Source organism: Tachypleus tridentatus, chromosome 10, assembly GCF_004210375.1.
Source record: "Tachypleus tridentatus isolate NWPU-2018 chromosome 10, ASM421037v1, whole genome shotgun sequence".
In the NCBI taxonomy this organism is placed as follows: domain Eukaryota; kingdom Metazoa; phylum Arthropoda; class Merostomata; order Xiphosura; family Limulidae; genus Tachypleus; species Tachypleus tridentatus.
The window spans coordinates 36128940-36145429 of NC_134834.1; the positions used below are offsets into that span (position 1 = coordinate 36128940).

Below are 16490 nucleotides of genomic sequence, written 5' to 3' on the forward strand. Positions count from 1 at the left end.
TTATTTTATCCACATTCTATTCATCAAGGAGATTGAAATTACATTATGGTTAGGATCACTGTCCAACTGTTTTTTCCCATTAGGATGTGTTCTTTACTATTTTCCATCCAAATTTGTTGTACCTTTTCCACATTTGGGTAAAGAGTAAACTTGGTACAGAAATGGTGTGGTTTCTTATTAGAGGGTTATCTCATTAGGGTATCCTTCAGACACTTTCAAAGGATGCTTTTGCTTTCTCTTTCACACTGCTCCCTCTTCCTTTTCAATGTGAGATTCTAGGTGTGTGTATGTGAATGGAAGCAAAATACCTAGTTGGAAGTTTTGATTTTCCTTCATTAAAAATGCATTTTTGACAGGTACTTACTTTCTCACATATTTTCCACACTTCCTCCCCACTATCAACCAATACTTGATAGGAAGAATAGCTCAGAGGGAATCATATGAGTCATGGGTATGTGGCACTACTGTTCATGATGGTTTGTTGCATGATAATTTGCATATAAGAATTTGTTAAACCATGTGAATTGAGGGGTATATTGGAGGGAAAGGCTTATGGCATGTGAAAATATTTTTGCAAATGGGAGACAGTACTGAATAGTTATGTATGTGATCAGAAGTACTTATCCAAAATACATTTTCAGCATAGGAAAATTGTAACTTTTTATTGTGTTCTGATTAGATTATAATTATTCACTGAAAGTGATGATTCTATTCTTATCAAACTTTTATTAAAGTTAAACAGTAAAACGTTTTTATTGAAGATGTCTAAGTGAAACAGCTTTTTCAATATTTTTAAAGATACATGTAAAATCTACTCCCAACTTTTTATTTAGTCTTTGTTATCCATGCTTAAACTTGAGTCACATATAGGATAATTTTGGTAAGGAGCCAGTTTCTGTAAATTGTTTCTTAAGTGTCAGTTAAAATATATATTTAAAGTGATTCTAGATACACATGTCCTGAAATTAAACGGAAGTAAAATGCATTCCTCTGTTTAGGTATTTTATTGGTTTCGCTCATAAGTGTTTTGCAGAAATTAAAAAATATATAAAATATGAGTTATAATGGATTTGTTAAACATGTTAAATTTAAACATCTTCATCAATGTTATAATTATGAAGTTAAAATTTTCTTTTTGTGTTTGTTCAAACACTCATTATTACAATTGGAAGAAGAGTATTGTCACTAGCTTAAGAATTCTGCTACATCCTGTAAAGAAAATATATAAATCGTTTTATTAAAATACTAGATTTAAAGATCTTTGGACATATTTAACTGAATTGTTATACCTATGTCTGGGATTCATATACTTTTCAGAATATTCTAGTAATTTACTTACCACTTCATTATAATATCAGTGGACTAAATAATCAGATGAATATGAGGATTTTGCACTACATATGCTTTGTTTTTTTTAAAAAAAATCCCCTGGTGGCACTGTGGAAACTCTATAGATTTAAAATGCTGAAATCCTGGGTTCAATTCCCTTTAGTAGACACAGCAGATAGCCCAGTGTGGCTTTGCTCTAAAAAATCAAACAAACATTTATAAAATATCAAAAGGCAATTATAATTGGTCTTTGAAAAGCCTGCAGCATAAATTTAAAATTCTCACTTAATATACTACAGTTGAGAATATCAAATATGTTACTTGCATGTTCATTGGCAGTTATCATCACAAAGGTTAAATTGGTTATAAGTTGCTAACTGTGAGCTATATGAAATTTCTGGCTTATTATTTTAGCTCTTTAAAGGAGAAGCATCATTTTATGTTAAAATAGTGTATTAATACAAGATACATTTCATTCAGCAACTAAGGTAATAATCCTAAACTTGGATCATGAGTCTGATAACAAAATTGGAAATTCTTATTTTGTATAATAAGAAAACATATGTGGTGAACAAAGAAGCATATTGTTATTTCCAAAACATACATACCATCTACTGACAATATAGCTATTTTTCAACATTGGCTTTGCCTATCTAATCGTTGGTCTTACACACTCCAGTCTTTTTATGCTCCATTTAAATGCCCTTGGCTATATCTAATTTGCAAATTTCTCCACCCTCATCAATGCATCCCCTGACACTGTAAATAACAATCTTGCCTTTTATCGACAAAGCATTGATCACAGTTTTCTTTAACAAAGTGTTGTGTTTTGTTCTGTTACGAACTGCAAGTTTTGAACCACCCTGTGAACTTCTTTATAATTGTAATTTTAGAAAAAAAAAATAGACACAGTATTTGTGGTTGTCCTAATCTGGCCTTCCCAGTTCCTCATTTACCATCTGATGTCTCTGTGATCAGGGAGGGCATCACTTTTGGTTGAGGCTGTCTATGTTTTTATCTGCTGAGAGATGGAAACATTCATTTGGCCTGGTGCATTTTTTCTTAGGCCTACTGAAGTTGCCTTTTTTATATTGATCCTGGGGAAAGTATGGATTCTGTTTTCTGACACTTTTCTTTACTCGGTCAACTTCCCAGGAATATGATTTGAATCCTATTCCTTTTATTCAATTAATATTTTAGATTTATGAGGTTCTGAGATTTTCTTTGTCCCATTTCACTCTACTCCTCCCTTGTTAGTGATGGTGGGGACTATTTAGTTTCTCCTTCTCCTTGAATTTCTTGTTCATGATGGTAAATTTTGTTTTATTACATGATAGGATGGATAGACATTGTATCTTCTTTTGTCTGTTTGCTTGCCTTGGTTTTCTATCTCCTAGGGGTAGTATATTTTTGGCTACACACATGTTAGTGTCATGAATTGGAGTTAGCATGTTCATAGGATTTTATCGCCTTAAGTCCTGTTATGTCGTGATTGGTCATTTCCTTCTAAGTCTCTGATAATTATGGAAGGGAATACACACATCTTTGCAATTCTTTTGCCATCTATTTCTTACCTCAGCAATCAGTTGTAATCTGATAATTTGTTTCAGCCAGTCAGGCATGGGAGTGTTATGTGATCCTCTTTGCTTCTTTTTGTGGTGATTGTCTCAATATTGTATTCATTGGGATTCTTCAGTTTTCTTTGATTTCCTCCATTTTCTTAGAGATGGTTTCCCAAATATCCATTTTGCAAATTTTTGTCCTTACAGGTGAGGTATCTCGTCAGATTCAGCATCTTTGTTTTTGCTTTCCATTTCTTTTTTCCAGTTAAGAACATTTTAAAGGCTGGTATTCTGACTTTTCCAAATGCTTTTCTCTTACATTCTTTATATGCTTGGGTAGCTTTCTTTTAGGAGTTTTCTGCTACTCCACAGCCATTTTTAACATCTGCTGGATTATAAGGATACTTTTTTGCAATCTTGTCTCTTTATTTTCCAAGATCCTTTATGTCTACCTTTCACTGGAGCTCATTTTCTAGCAAGTGTTGCCCATGCATGTGTGTTTTTCTCAATCAATTTCTAAACTAGCAACTACTTTGGTTATTCTTACCACTGGTTACAAGCAGCTACATAGAAATGAAATGTTCCTTAAGACCATCTAGACACTTGTCAGATGGTATTGCCATATTATTATGAGTAAACTCAAAGGGATTTTGCCTGTTCTTGTCGATCATTAGATTGAATAAATTAAAATCAGTTTGTTTTTAAAAAGTTTAGGGAAATCAATTCACATATTGCACTGTTCCCCAGGACTCTCCAACATGCATTATTCCCCAAATTCTACTAGTAGAGCTAGAGAATATTTATAACACCATTTTCCAGTCACTGGGGTGGTGGACAGAGGCTTTTCCTCCAATGTTAGTGTGTGTTCCTCCACTCTTGAAGAAGACAGTGAAGATGTTTTTCCCATATGTCAGTAGGAGTGGCACCAGCTTCATTTGGGAACTGACTGGTAATTTCAGTTCAGATTTGAAACGACGCTATCAGGTTGGGATGTGTATGGCCTTTCCCTTTGATATATGTCGGTTTTTTTGTATTGTTTGTGGAAGGAGGACCTCTGTCTCCTCGTAATTCCAAACAGGTAGTGTTCCCATCCTAGGCTCTTAGTTGAGCATAGGTTCCACATGCTCTTCATAATCCCAAGGAATACTCCTTTACCAGTTGGTTAGGGAGTGAGGATAAACGTTCATAATTCCAGCCCATATAATTTCTGTTTTTTTGGTTGAATATGTCATACGCAGCTCAATCATTCCAAGTCTGGGGTGTTGTTTTTTGGACTTTTTCAGGTGGAGGAGAAAGTTTGTCTTCTGTGTTGCTTCTTTTTCATTGTGACTATGGTAGTGTGAAATGCATTTCTGTGTCCAATATTCCTAGCTATAAACCTGGAATATTGAGACCAAAACCCCTTCATTTCAACCCTGAGTGGTGGAACCTGAGGTATCTGGTTGGGGTTGGCATATAACAATGATTACTCATATCATTCCACCCATAAGGGGTATTAGGTTCTAGTTGAAGAGCATACTTGTTCTGGACATAGTGTGGTTCCCCCACTTGTATGCTACCTTTATCTTGGTACATCTATGCAGATGCTTTCTGTATGGATCATGCCATTGTGGGATTATAGCTATGTCATCAGCAGATGATAAATATGTTTTGGAAATTAACATTTTCCTAACTAAAAATGTATTTCAAATAATACTTACCTCCACCAACACACTCCCACTCTACCTCCCTACTAAGTCTTGAAAAGTGATAACATTATATAACTCAGGTGCTCACATACAGTATCAGATATTGCCAAGGGGATTTTAAGTGAGGTATAAAAGACTGGAGCTTGTAAGATCAAATACTTAGATTGGTAAAGCCTATGATGTTAGCTGAAATAAGTATTACTGAAAACACAATTTCAGTTTAGGGAAATGTTAACTTAAAAAAATGTATTATACTAAAAGTAAGTTGACAGTGAAGTTTTTGTTTTGATCTCAGTGATATAGGTCAGAGAGATTGTATGTATTGTCCTAGAGGTCGTTTCAAGAATGACAGCATGACTTTATGTTACCCTTGTCCTGCAGGTCAAGAAACGAAGGAGGAAGGAAGATATAACTGTACATTGTGTAGCCCAGGTGAATTATTCTAATATTCAGTTTCTTACTTGAAAAACAAATCTTTCAACGGTTTTTAATATTAATTGTTTTGGACATTTTTGTGTTAATAAAAAATAATTGTAATGATATCAAATAATAAATATATTACCACTTTATGTCAGTAGTCACATCAACTTGAATTTCATTTTTATACTGTAATAAATTATATGTTGTTCTATGTATTAGTCATTTCTTATGAGTGGCTGAAACATAAAACAATAATTTATAGTGCTTGTATATCTTTTAAATTACTAATTATTCTTTTCATAATTGAAATCTTACGATGTTTGACATAATTAAACACTTCTAATTAAAAATAATGATAATTTTGATGTTATCATTAAAATATTATGTCAATTCTTTACTTACATGTTTATACTTTTTTTGAATTATGGCATATAGAGTTACTAAGCACATGATGTTTTAGTAGGCTTTTGTAATTTTACTCCATATTGGTAATTATACAGTTTGATAAATATACATCCTACAGCATATGACTGTTTAGCCTATTTGTGTTTATGTAGGATATTACAAAGAGGAAGAAGGAGATTATATATGCTATCCATGTGATATAGGAACTTACACTCTACTTCATGGTTCTACTGGCTGTACATCTTGTCCTTCAGGCTTTTATTGTCCTGTGAGTAAGAACTTTTTCATCCAGTTTTTTTGTAATGTCAGTTTAAAACAGTGCCAGTATCTTGTTGATAAAGACAATTTATTGCTCAGATGGAATTTTTAAATTTTGAAGTCAAACTATATAATGTTGTAACTTACATTTTCATTGTAAAGGAAGTGTTACTGTGTAGTTTATAAATGAGTACGGTATTTTATCCTGAACATTTTTTAAGACATCACTGTTTTTGAGATGCTGTTCAATTTTACAATTAAAAGAGCATTTTGTATGGGAGACTATGAATACCATATCTTTTTTTGTTGTTTATTTTAAGATTTAAGTGTGTTGATTTATGCTTATTTGGAAGAAATAACAACTAGAATAACATTTTTCCCTTTTAAGTTGTAAATCAAATCTTTTTGTTAAAATTCAGTGATATATTCTTGTTAGTAACCCAAATTTGTTCCTATGTATACACACACACACACACACACACACACATTAAATATTATAAGGATTAAACAAAATAATACAATATACAATAAAAAAAATTACATTCATGTAAAATGGGCAAGATTGGTAATTAGATTTTCTTTTAAACCTTTTGTCAGTGTATTCGTTGTGCTCCTGCTCCTTGTCCTGAAGATGCAGTGTGTCCACAAAGAAGTTATAAGCCTACATTTTGTAGTAGTCCTTTCTTTGTTCGCCAAGGTTATGAATGTTTTATGGCTGATGCGTTGGTGGGAATTATCATTAGTGCTACATTACGTAAGTAGATTGATACTGAAATGTGCAGATACTTAGTTGATAAATATTCTATTGTGAGGTAGTTGCCTCATCTTATCTGTATTGGTGTTAAATGTTTCTTGTGCTGTTGGGATTAAATTTTACTTAGTTATAAAATCATCCTAAAATCTTTAAAGAAAATATTGTATTTTTCTTGTGTGGTTTTGTGGAATTACAAGTTTTTTTTGTTTGTTTTTTTAATATTTTTGTGAAAGTAATTTTCTGGTCATAATTACATCTTGGTAAAATTTCAGTGATAATTATACTTAGTGTAAAATGTGTTTTTATTGGTTTATCAGTTTCTTCCAGAAAAATGCAAGAAGTAGCATGTGTTTAAGTTTTATTGAAACTGTAATAAAGTATTTTAGAAACAATTCAGTCATTTCAAACATGTTTTGTATTGCAATTTTTATTAATAAGATCTGTTTTCAATATCAGTATTTATGTTACCCCATTAGCACTATTGAAATTTCTCAGATGTGTGCCAGATACTATTAACATTAATCTTTGTTATTGATTTTTTTCCAAAACATACTTAGCTCCTCTTACACTACAGCTATTACTTGACTGCTAGGGTTTCTTTTCCTTTGCTTGTCTAAGCATTGGTCTGATTTTTTTTTGCTTGCTTGCTATAGTCTTTTATTCACCACTTAATTGCTCTGGACAATATCTGTCTCATTACACTCTCACCTCCTTTGCATAATATTGCCACTTTTTAGTGACAAAGCATTCACTAATGGGTTTCCTTTTAGTATAACCATTGGAGATCATTTGAGTGGTCTTTGTGTTACCTATTTGATATTCGTTAAAAACTTTTCATTTGGCAAGTGGATTCACAAATTAATGCATTCAGCATGGAGGAAATTCCTCCTATCTCACCTCTGATATCTAGCAGTGAAATGAAGACATATGTGTGGTCTGACAATGTTTGTTCAAGAGGTTCTGAGGCTGCACTTTCCTTGATGGTGGAAAGATCTTTGGAGAGAATACTTAGTTCTCCCTTCATCCATTAATATTTCAGTTCATTCATGGAGGTTTACTGCTCATTTACATGAAAGAACAGCTTTGCCTTTCTGCCACATTGTTCAGAACTCATATCACTCCTTGAAATGTAGGATTCTAAAACCAAGTCCATTGGTAACCTGAATAAGTCACAGTTTTCTTTTAGAGTTATCTGACCCTAACTATAGTACTAAAATGTTTATCATCTCTACAACTTTTCTTAAGAAGTCTCTCAGCAATTGTCACATCACTTTAATGGTCAGTTGGGACCGTTGTTATCATTCACCTTGGTTCAGTTTTCAGCTTCTGCACTTTCCCTAGTCTCTTGGTGGGTATATTATTGGTATTTGTTAGATAGAGATGAATTGTTGAGGATGTTCATCTAATTGCTGCCATCCCTCAGTAAGTTACATGGGGACCTTTTCTCCAACTGTTGATTTTTGCAGGATGATCCAGAGTTTTTGGATTCAAGGTTTGATGTCATATGTCTGCATTCATTCCTGTCAACTTTGGCTTCTTGGTTTCCCTCAGCTCATACAGAAGGGTTCATATACTGTCCCTCTTCCAACATCTATTGGTCCCCGGGATAGATTCTGACTACTGTATGCCTTTGTGGTTTGTGAGGACTTGACTCATGGAATTTCTGGATATATAAAAAAATCTTTACTATGAATTCATGGGAACTACAGATCCTTGTTTCAGGATTAATCATTCAGTTCACATTTCCACCATCATTATACCCCCAACCTGTAGTGTTTCCATCTCCTTCAGATACTTGGATTTTGGAACTATGTTCCACGTCTGTTAGAGATTTATTGATTAAGGGATAGTGGAGAGAGTCATTCTAGTTCTTCTTAGGTTTTATTTCTGTCTGTTTGTTGTGGCCAAGAAGATGGGAGATTAATGTCCAGTTGTCTGTCTTTCTTGTCTAAATCAGTTCCTGGATCCTCAAGTTCATGATGGAATCATTCCTCATTTTACATTCATATTTTTCACTGGGGCTGTGGATGACCAAATTCAATGTTGCCAACACTTATCTGCACCTTCCCATAGTCGAGTCACCCCATTACCACTTATGTTTTGTGCATAAGCTTCTAATGCTGTAGTTCAGGGTTCTGCCTTCAAACTAGCATCATCTCTGTATGTGTGCTGTTGAATCATCCAAACCTTTTCTTGTCATTTCCATTCCCTGAACCTGTTTGACTACTGTTAGCACCATCTCATCAGTTGATGGTATGTCGCACCCATATACTGCTTTCCAAGGCACTCAAGACAGGATTTCATAACAGCTGAGACATCTCACTCCAACATAATATATTATCTATCTAATCAGTGATGTCAAGAAAACCCACGTGTAGAGAAATATGTATGCAAAAACGGCTCGTTTGGGTTGAGAAAATATTTTACATAGAAGAGTGAACAACGTTTCGACCTTCTTCGGTCATCGTCAGGTCGAAACGTTGTTCACTCTTCTATATAAAATATTTTCTCAACCCAAACGAGCTGTTTTTGCATATATATATATTATCTATCTAAGTTTTATTTCCAACACATATCTCAATTGGGCTTCACTCTGTAGAACAGGTAGTCTGATTCTTACATCTCCTTCTCCCATAGTTTTTTCTCTTTTGAGGATACATGCAACATTTGATTCCCTTGTTTGTTTGGGACAAACACACAAGTTTCCTTCAGTTGTCTTTATTATGCAACCAATGAATCCTGAATAGCAATCCACTGGGTTTCCCAATTTTTTCATTAAGGATGAGTCTTCAATTTTAAGTGGTGGTTAGATCAGAACAATGCTACAATCAGTGTTCCTCTGTCACCATCTTGTCTTGAGCTCCATCTTTTCTTTTGGATGGGTTGCATATCTCAATAGGTAGGAATTCCAGGGACTATGGACAGACAAGAGAGGCTTTCCTCTACATCAATGTTTTTGAACCTCTTGCTGTTCACAGTACAATGTTTCAAGATCTGGAATTATTGAGGGGCAAAGTCATCATACTTCACTTCGACAATTCTACTGCGGTGTCTTACATTTCCCATCAAGGGGGCATTCAGTCCTGGTCTTTTTGTTTTTAAACCTTGACTTTTTTATATTGGGCTCACTCCCATTGCATTATTCTACTAGCTTGCTATGTTCTGGAGAGGATGAATTTGGTGGCAGATTAATTGTCTTGACCCTACCCAATTCTTCCAACAGAGTGGATGCTTCATCAAGGGGTTTTCCATTAGATTTGTTCTCAGTTTGAAACACTGATGTTTGATGCAGTTGCCACTCATTGGATCGTTTAACTACAGGTATTTTGGTCTCTGGGACCTCACTCCCTCTCATTAGCAGTAGATGCATTCAGTCAGGATAGTACTGAATTGCACCTATATGCCTACCCACCTGTTTGTCTGTTACCCAAATTTGAGCAATGATTCTTGGCTATCTGGTTGGAGCCTGGCCAATGGTGATGATGGATCATGCCTACTTCCACCCACATCATGATTTATTTTCTGTTTGATAATTTTGTAGGCTGATTGGAATAAGAATATATAAGAAACTACAGTAGGTGCACAAGATGTTTTAGAAGAAAATGTTAGTAAAATCATGAAAATTTCAGGTATTTATGAAACCTAGCATTAAAATTAGGATTGGAAATCATATTTGAACCGATCTTGTCAAGTGTGTTTCAAAAACATAGTTTCACATATTTTTCTGTTATTGAATAAAAGATATAACAAATTAACAACATTTTTGAGGGGGGATCATTTTTATCACCCCCTGTAAGTATTATTGAAAATACATTTTTTATTTAAGAAACATGTTAATTTACTCTTTCTATATTGCAGTTAAATGTTCCAACATTTTTATACATAAGAATAATGTAAAGCAGTTTCTTTAATATTATAATCAATATCACCAAACATTTCTCTTTGCAGTTGTGGTTCTTTCAATAGTTATAATTTCAGCTAAGTTTTACGTAAGACAACTAAGAAGGAGAGGTATGACTGATGATGGCTCTCTTGTGCAAGATACTAGTACAGAGCCTGTGTATACAGGATTATGACATAACTAGGTAAAAGTACTGTTTATGTAAAGAATCCAGTATTCTGTATCTGGGCAACATTAGCATATGTCTTAAGGAGTTCCATTAACTGTATACTGTGTCTTTGCTACAAATAAGCAAGATTCAAACATGGAGACAAAAGAACAGTATCAAATTTGTCTTCTATTTTAGTGTTGTTACACAAGTATAATTAACAGTTCAGTGAATTACATAATTATATAAATAAATTCAATGAACAGAAAAATATTTGATAAAAAACCTAATTACATGTTCCAAATAAGTTCTCTAAGCATTCTTCATGAATTACTTAGGTGTTAAAGGAAAGTAATATTAATTAGTAACCAATACTTCCTTTTTTCAATACTATATCATGTTATTATTCTTGCATTTAAATTTCACTAGCTTGTTGAAAATAGTTTTGTGTTTATTCTCTAATGTTGATCATATTTAATATAAAGAATTAAGTTCAATTTTGAAAGATGATTGGATGCTCTTCTGGTACTGATGATTATTTCTGATTGGTTGATCAGGAAATTAATCTTAGTGTATTTTACTCTCAAGGCCTTACTTTGTTCCAGTCATGTTGCTGGTTATTTATTATGAGTTTCCATTGTTTGTTAATTAAATATTTATAGTTTATGCCTTTTGAATATTAATTACATAAAAAGTTATTTAAATGTTAAGTATCTAAACCGTGTTGTTTTTTCAGTTCTTTGTTCTTGTTTCCATGCTTCTTTTTTTTTTTTGTAATCTTTGGTATTGACCAAGTGTCATAATAACATTAGAACAGAGATTTAAGCTACTTTTTGTTATTATTGAAAAGTTTAGGTTTTTGTGTTTGCATAATATTTTTTTTCACACTTGCTTTGGTTGTTGTTGTTATAGTGAATATCATGACGGAAAAGAAACTTAAATACTTCAGCAATTATACTTATATTCAAACATGTAAATACCAACTGGACAATTATTTAAAGTGTATACTCATACACACATTTTAATGTGAGTAGTGGTCAGATACAGCAAAAATTAGCACTTATGGAGCATTCTATAAACACTTCTATTATTTCAAAGTAGAGCTCAGATTAAATAAGAAATTATAAACTTGTGTAGCTGAATAATGTAAAATTTCATTATTTTTAAACTAAAAAAGTGCAAATAAATGACCTATTATTTTGCTATAGAAATCGAAACTTTTTATAAAATAGCCTTATTTTTTGGTAGCATCCATCCCTAAGTAAAGAAATCTTAGCATTAAGTTGTGCCTAAACATACATCCTGTAGATTTTTAATAACATACTGGGTTACCTTTAGAAATATAGAAATAAATGATACAGGTTGTGCTCTTACTATTTGAGAGGAAAAATACTGTCAGAAACACATACATATATAAAAAAAAAAGTACCAATGTCAACCACCCTTTTTTCTTTCTTTTTTTTTTTTCCTCCTTCTTTTTTCAAGGAGGGAACATTTCAAACATTTGCTGTTTGGCTTTACAGATCTATTAAAGAGGAGATTATAATTCAAGAAATAGAAAACATGTTATATATCATTTTCTACCATGGTTTTGAGTGTGTTAGAGAGATTATCTTTACATAGTTGTGTGTACATTCAATTGATTAAAAAGATGCTGGTCACAGTCTGAAAGCAGATATGTAAAGAGTAAACTCAATCAATACAGATTATAAGTTTAAGTTGTAAGCATAAAAGTATACATTGTTGGTTGGTTCTTTTGTCTTTCAAGTCTGATTTGATTGAGTATATTTGATTTTGAAGTTACTGCTCTTTACAAAAAAAATACATTATTAGACACAGGTGCATTAATTAATTATTTATTGGTAAAGTGTCTGTGTAAATTAACAAAATTTATTCTTAAGGAGAGAAGTTTCTAGTAAAATTGTGAACTCTTACTTTGTGTAGTGCAATTAATGTTTGTAGAAAATTCGTAGTAATGTTACTTAATATTTATTGCTAGTCATAAGTATCTTTGTGATAATACCTTCTATAATTTTGCTTAGATATTTTAGAGTTTTACAATTTCAACATCAGACCAGTTGTTTTTTAATATCAAACTTGAAGTATTAAATGGTTTTTTTTTGTAGCACTTGGTTTTCCTGCAGGAAAAATACTTGGTATTTAATTTATTAGAGTTATGTGTGAATTTTTACATGAAACCTGTCCTTTTCTTCAGGGATAAAAACTGTGAAATATTATGTTGTTTATACAATTGAAATTTAATTTGTTTTTGTTAAAAATCAAACAGAATTCAAATTATCTAGTACAGATGGGGTCAAATTTGAATCTGACACACAACAGTTTTATGTATAGTAACTTTAAAGTAACATCTGGCTTAAGATTATAAAAAAAAAAATCTTTCACCCAACATAATTCAGTATAATCTAATCAATTATTGATTCAAAAACTGAAGGTGTGTAAGAAAATCATTGATAAATATATGTATATATGGCTTTCATAAACTGTGGAGTTCCATGAGAGGGCATTGTAATACCCAGTAGTTAATATGTATGTATATGACATACGTGATGTTAAGAAAAAAGCAGTAAGGTAAAAAATAAGAAATCCTAATGTATATAACAGTAATCAAGATTTTACAAATGAACAAAAGATTAATCTTTGATTTACATTTCAATATTTTCAGTTTCTTTTCTCTCTTTTGACTTAACAGTTTATAAATGAACAGAGGTTTAAATGATTCCATATCAATAGTGGATAATGGCATGCTTCACAGTTCCACCATGAATAATTTAGCATAATTATTCTCATACAAAACACTATTTTAGGGTGTTGTTTTTTTGTCACATACCAACATTTTTCAATTATATAAGTGTATTACATATTACAAAAATAGTGGTATTTCTTAATGATTTTGTTGTTTCTTTACATATGTTAGAATAAGATAATATTTTTGTGATATATATTAATGTTGTTGTTGTTCTTAAGTGGACACAAAGACTTGTGTATCTTTTGTTAGAATGTAGGATACCATAAATTATCCACATGCATGAGATTATTTTTAACAGTAACTTTTGCCTTTTTAATAAAATTATGAATAGCAATGTGTGAATAAAAAAGCAGGTAGATGACGTGATAGAAGTAACAAAATCGTATCACCAGGAGGCAGTATGTGAAGACCTTCACACATTTTCTTCAACATGTATGTAATCTCACACTATAATTTGCTAGAAGTTACAACTGATATTTGTTTCAAAATACCAATTTCTGACAGCTTAAATGTAACTGAGTGATTATCAATATAAATTTTGATATTGGAAGGTTTGGAACATTATAACTGCTTCTTGAAATGCTGAATAAATTAAAGATTGAAGATACTGAGATTGACTTGTTGGACTTGACTGCATATAATTTAATATACTTCCTGGAAACTTAAAACACCATTCACCAAATTCACCATTGATAAACCTTTTGAATTCAGCATTGAGTTCACTGTTTGAGAACTTAAATCTTTCATTGACTTCCTTTTTTACTTCTATATTAAAAGTTATTTTTGTTGTTGTTTATTCCAACAATAATCCAAATATTTTATCTTAAAATACATTTTTTATAGAAAATTTAAAAACAAATTCTCAGTAGTTCTTTTTTTCTTTCATACATTAATATTTAAATTGACATAGATGTATGCATACCCCTTTATTATTTCAAAATATTAAAGCATAAACTAATCAAGGATGGTTTAATATCCAGAATAATCACATAATGTTTTGATTCTATGTATCTTTAGAATTTTTATGATTAAACAGTTGATCTGTATTCTATACAAATGCAAATTTTCTTTCTCAAAAAATTGTCTTACTGCCTTATGCTTTATAAACATTTCAGTAATTTGTGTCTATACAGGTGAATAGCCATTTAATAAGAATTGTTTTTTACACTAAAATAAGTGCTAGATTGAAAATATAGTTTTAAGTTCGATAAAAATACTATAAATGTGATTTTCTAATTGTGATTTAACAAAACCCATGTGTTTTAAACATGTTAAACTTCACTCTTGTTATTACTGAATCTCTAATCGTGAATCATGAGTCTTTCTATGTACTCCTGAGTAAAACTTAGACTAGAAATCTGTTGGTTGAACTATTCTTAGAAAAAGTTTAAATTGTTAAAAGGATGCAAGTTTAATATACAAATATTTTAGTAATTAATCATCAATATTCTGTATTACATTTTCAATATTATATAATTCTGTAGCAAAGAAATTGAGAGAACATTAAGCATGTGTTTTGAAACTGTAAAGCTCATTCCAAAACTAATTATGGCTTAATATGTAAAAATTAAATGTTTCAGTTGTTTTATTAAATTAATGTATTAAAAACTGTCCTACTTAAATTGTCAGAAAACTGCTGTATATCAAACAAGAAATATTTAAGGATTTCAATAAAGATGAAACTTATATTAAGATACTGAAAACTCAGGAGAAAAATATTTCTACTTCTTTATAGAATAAGACCTGAAGTAGAAGCCTTAATCAGTTCTTCCGTGTACTCAGATAATACCATAAAGACTTAGAATTCTAGAGAAATTATTTTCAGTTTTGGGATAAAAATGTTTTTTCAGCTTTTGTAGTATGGAAAAGAACAACTCTAATAATGTCATTCACAAAGAATAATAATATTGTATATGCGATAACTATTTTATCAACACTATTGATGAAGGAAAACTGATGTTACGTAAATTGGTTAACGTGATAGCAAACGTATATTTGTTATATCACAAAATAACTTAGTTTTCCTCTTAAATTAATAGTAAGTATTAAAATCCATAAATAAACAATATTTTATAATACACAATTTAAATAAAGATTTTAATTGTGTATTATAAAACAGTTTGTTCATGGGTGTTAATATTTTAAATATATTTATACAATTTTCTTGAATTTTAGCATTTTAACATAATGTATTTGTATATTAAGCAGCACTTAGAGTAAAAAGCTATTCTGTTTTCTGACATTTATTGTACATTTCAGTTGTAGTAAATAAACTGATTATTTTTAAAATTACCTTTTTCAGTATATTATACACATTATACACACACACACACACACACACACACACAACAGTAATTTGGGTGATAATAATATACTCAAAAACGTGTATATTAGTAACATTTTTATTAGCTTTCAAATTATTTTCAAATGGCAACATTTGATAGTTTTTGTGTATGTTTAAATTAGTACTGCTTAAAATCATTATCAAGCTGAAAGATAATAAATTGTATCATGAGAAAATATAAAAGTTTAGTCAGAATAATGTTTATTGTGATCATATCCCCATTTACACTTAACTCCAATTAATTGTTAGAATGTATTTGAATATCTTGGGTGTAAAAACAATCTCACAAATAGCTTGGAATGCTAGTTGTTGTTTTTCCTAATTGTACCACCTTACACATCTATTAAATATTTGTGCAATGATATATTTTAATAAACATTTTATGTAAAATGCATAAACTCTCTCACTTAGTTTCTGAACTTTGAAAAACTAGACATGGTAAACTCAAGCATTGTCAAAATAGTACAATAGTGTATCTGAACTCAGCTGGAGAAAGTATTTTATTCTCTCTATTTTAAGGTGTGATTGTGTTAAGAGTGGCAGTCAGTCTCTTAATATGCCTGAAGTGGGAAAGGGATATTACTGACTAGCTTTCCTTCCTGTGGTCAGTAGTTCAACAAATAGTGATTTCCACAAATGGCCTTAGTGACTTTGCTATAAATATAAAAAACATACTAAGACACCACAGTTAATGCTTTTACCTTTAGTAGGACTCTGTTATAATTCTTTATCTGAGCTTATTGTCTTCATTCATCAAAGAGGATGGAAAGTACCCTAAGATTAAAATAAAGAGCACTAATATGGTTATGCATTGTTGCCTATTATCAAACAAACCATTTCTAGTTAACAGTAGTTAACAAAAAGATATATTTTTCAAGAAATAAACTTTACTAGTCAGCATGAAACAAATCAGT

The 16490-nt window shown here is 31.3% G+C and overlaps 1 protein-coding gene across 5 annotated transcripts in view; it reads left to right on the plus strand.

Annotated features, from left to right (window-relative positions):
- LOC143229054 (uncharacterized) overlaps positions 1–15521 on the plus strand; it is a 54137-nt gene extending 38616 nt beyond the window's left edge. For all 5 annotated transcript variants that reach the window (XM_076460766.1, XM_076460767.1, XM_076460768.1 and 2 more), the window contains 4 exons: positions 4875–5011; positions 5557–5672; positions 6260–6416; positions 10365–15521. In XM_076460766.1, the coding sequence (XP_076316881.1) occupies positions 4875–5011; positions 5557–5672; positions 6260–6416; positions 10365–10492 (538 nt within the window). In that variant the 3' untranslated portion in view covers positions 10493–15521. The remainder of the gene's footprint in view (positions 1–4874; positions 5012–5556; positions 5673–6259; positions 6417–10364) is intronic.
- Positions 15522–16490: the final 969 nt, after the last annotated feature.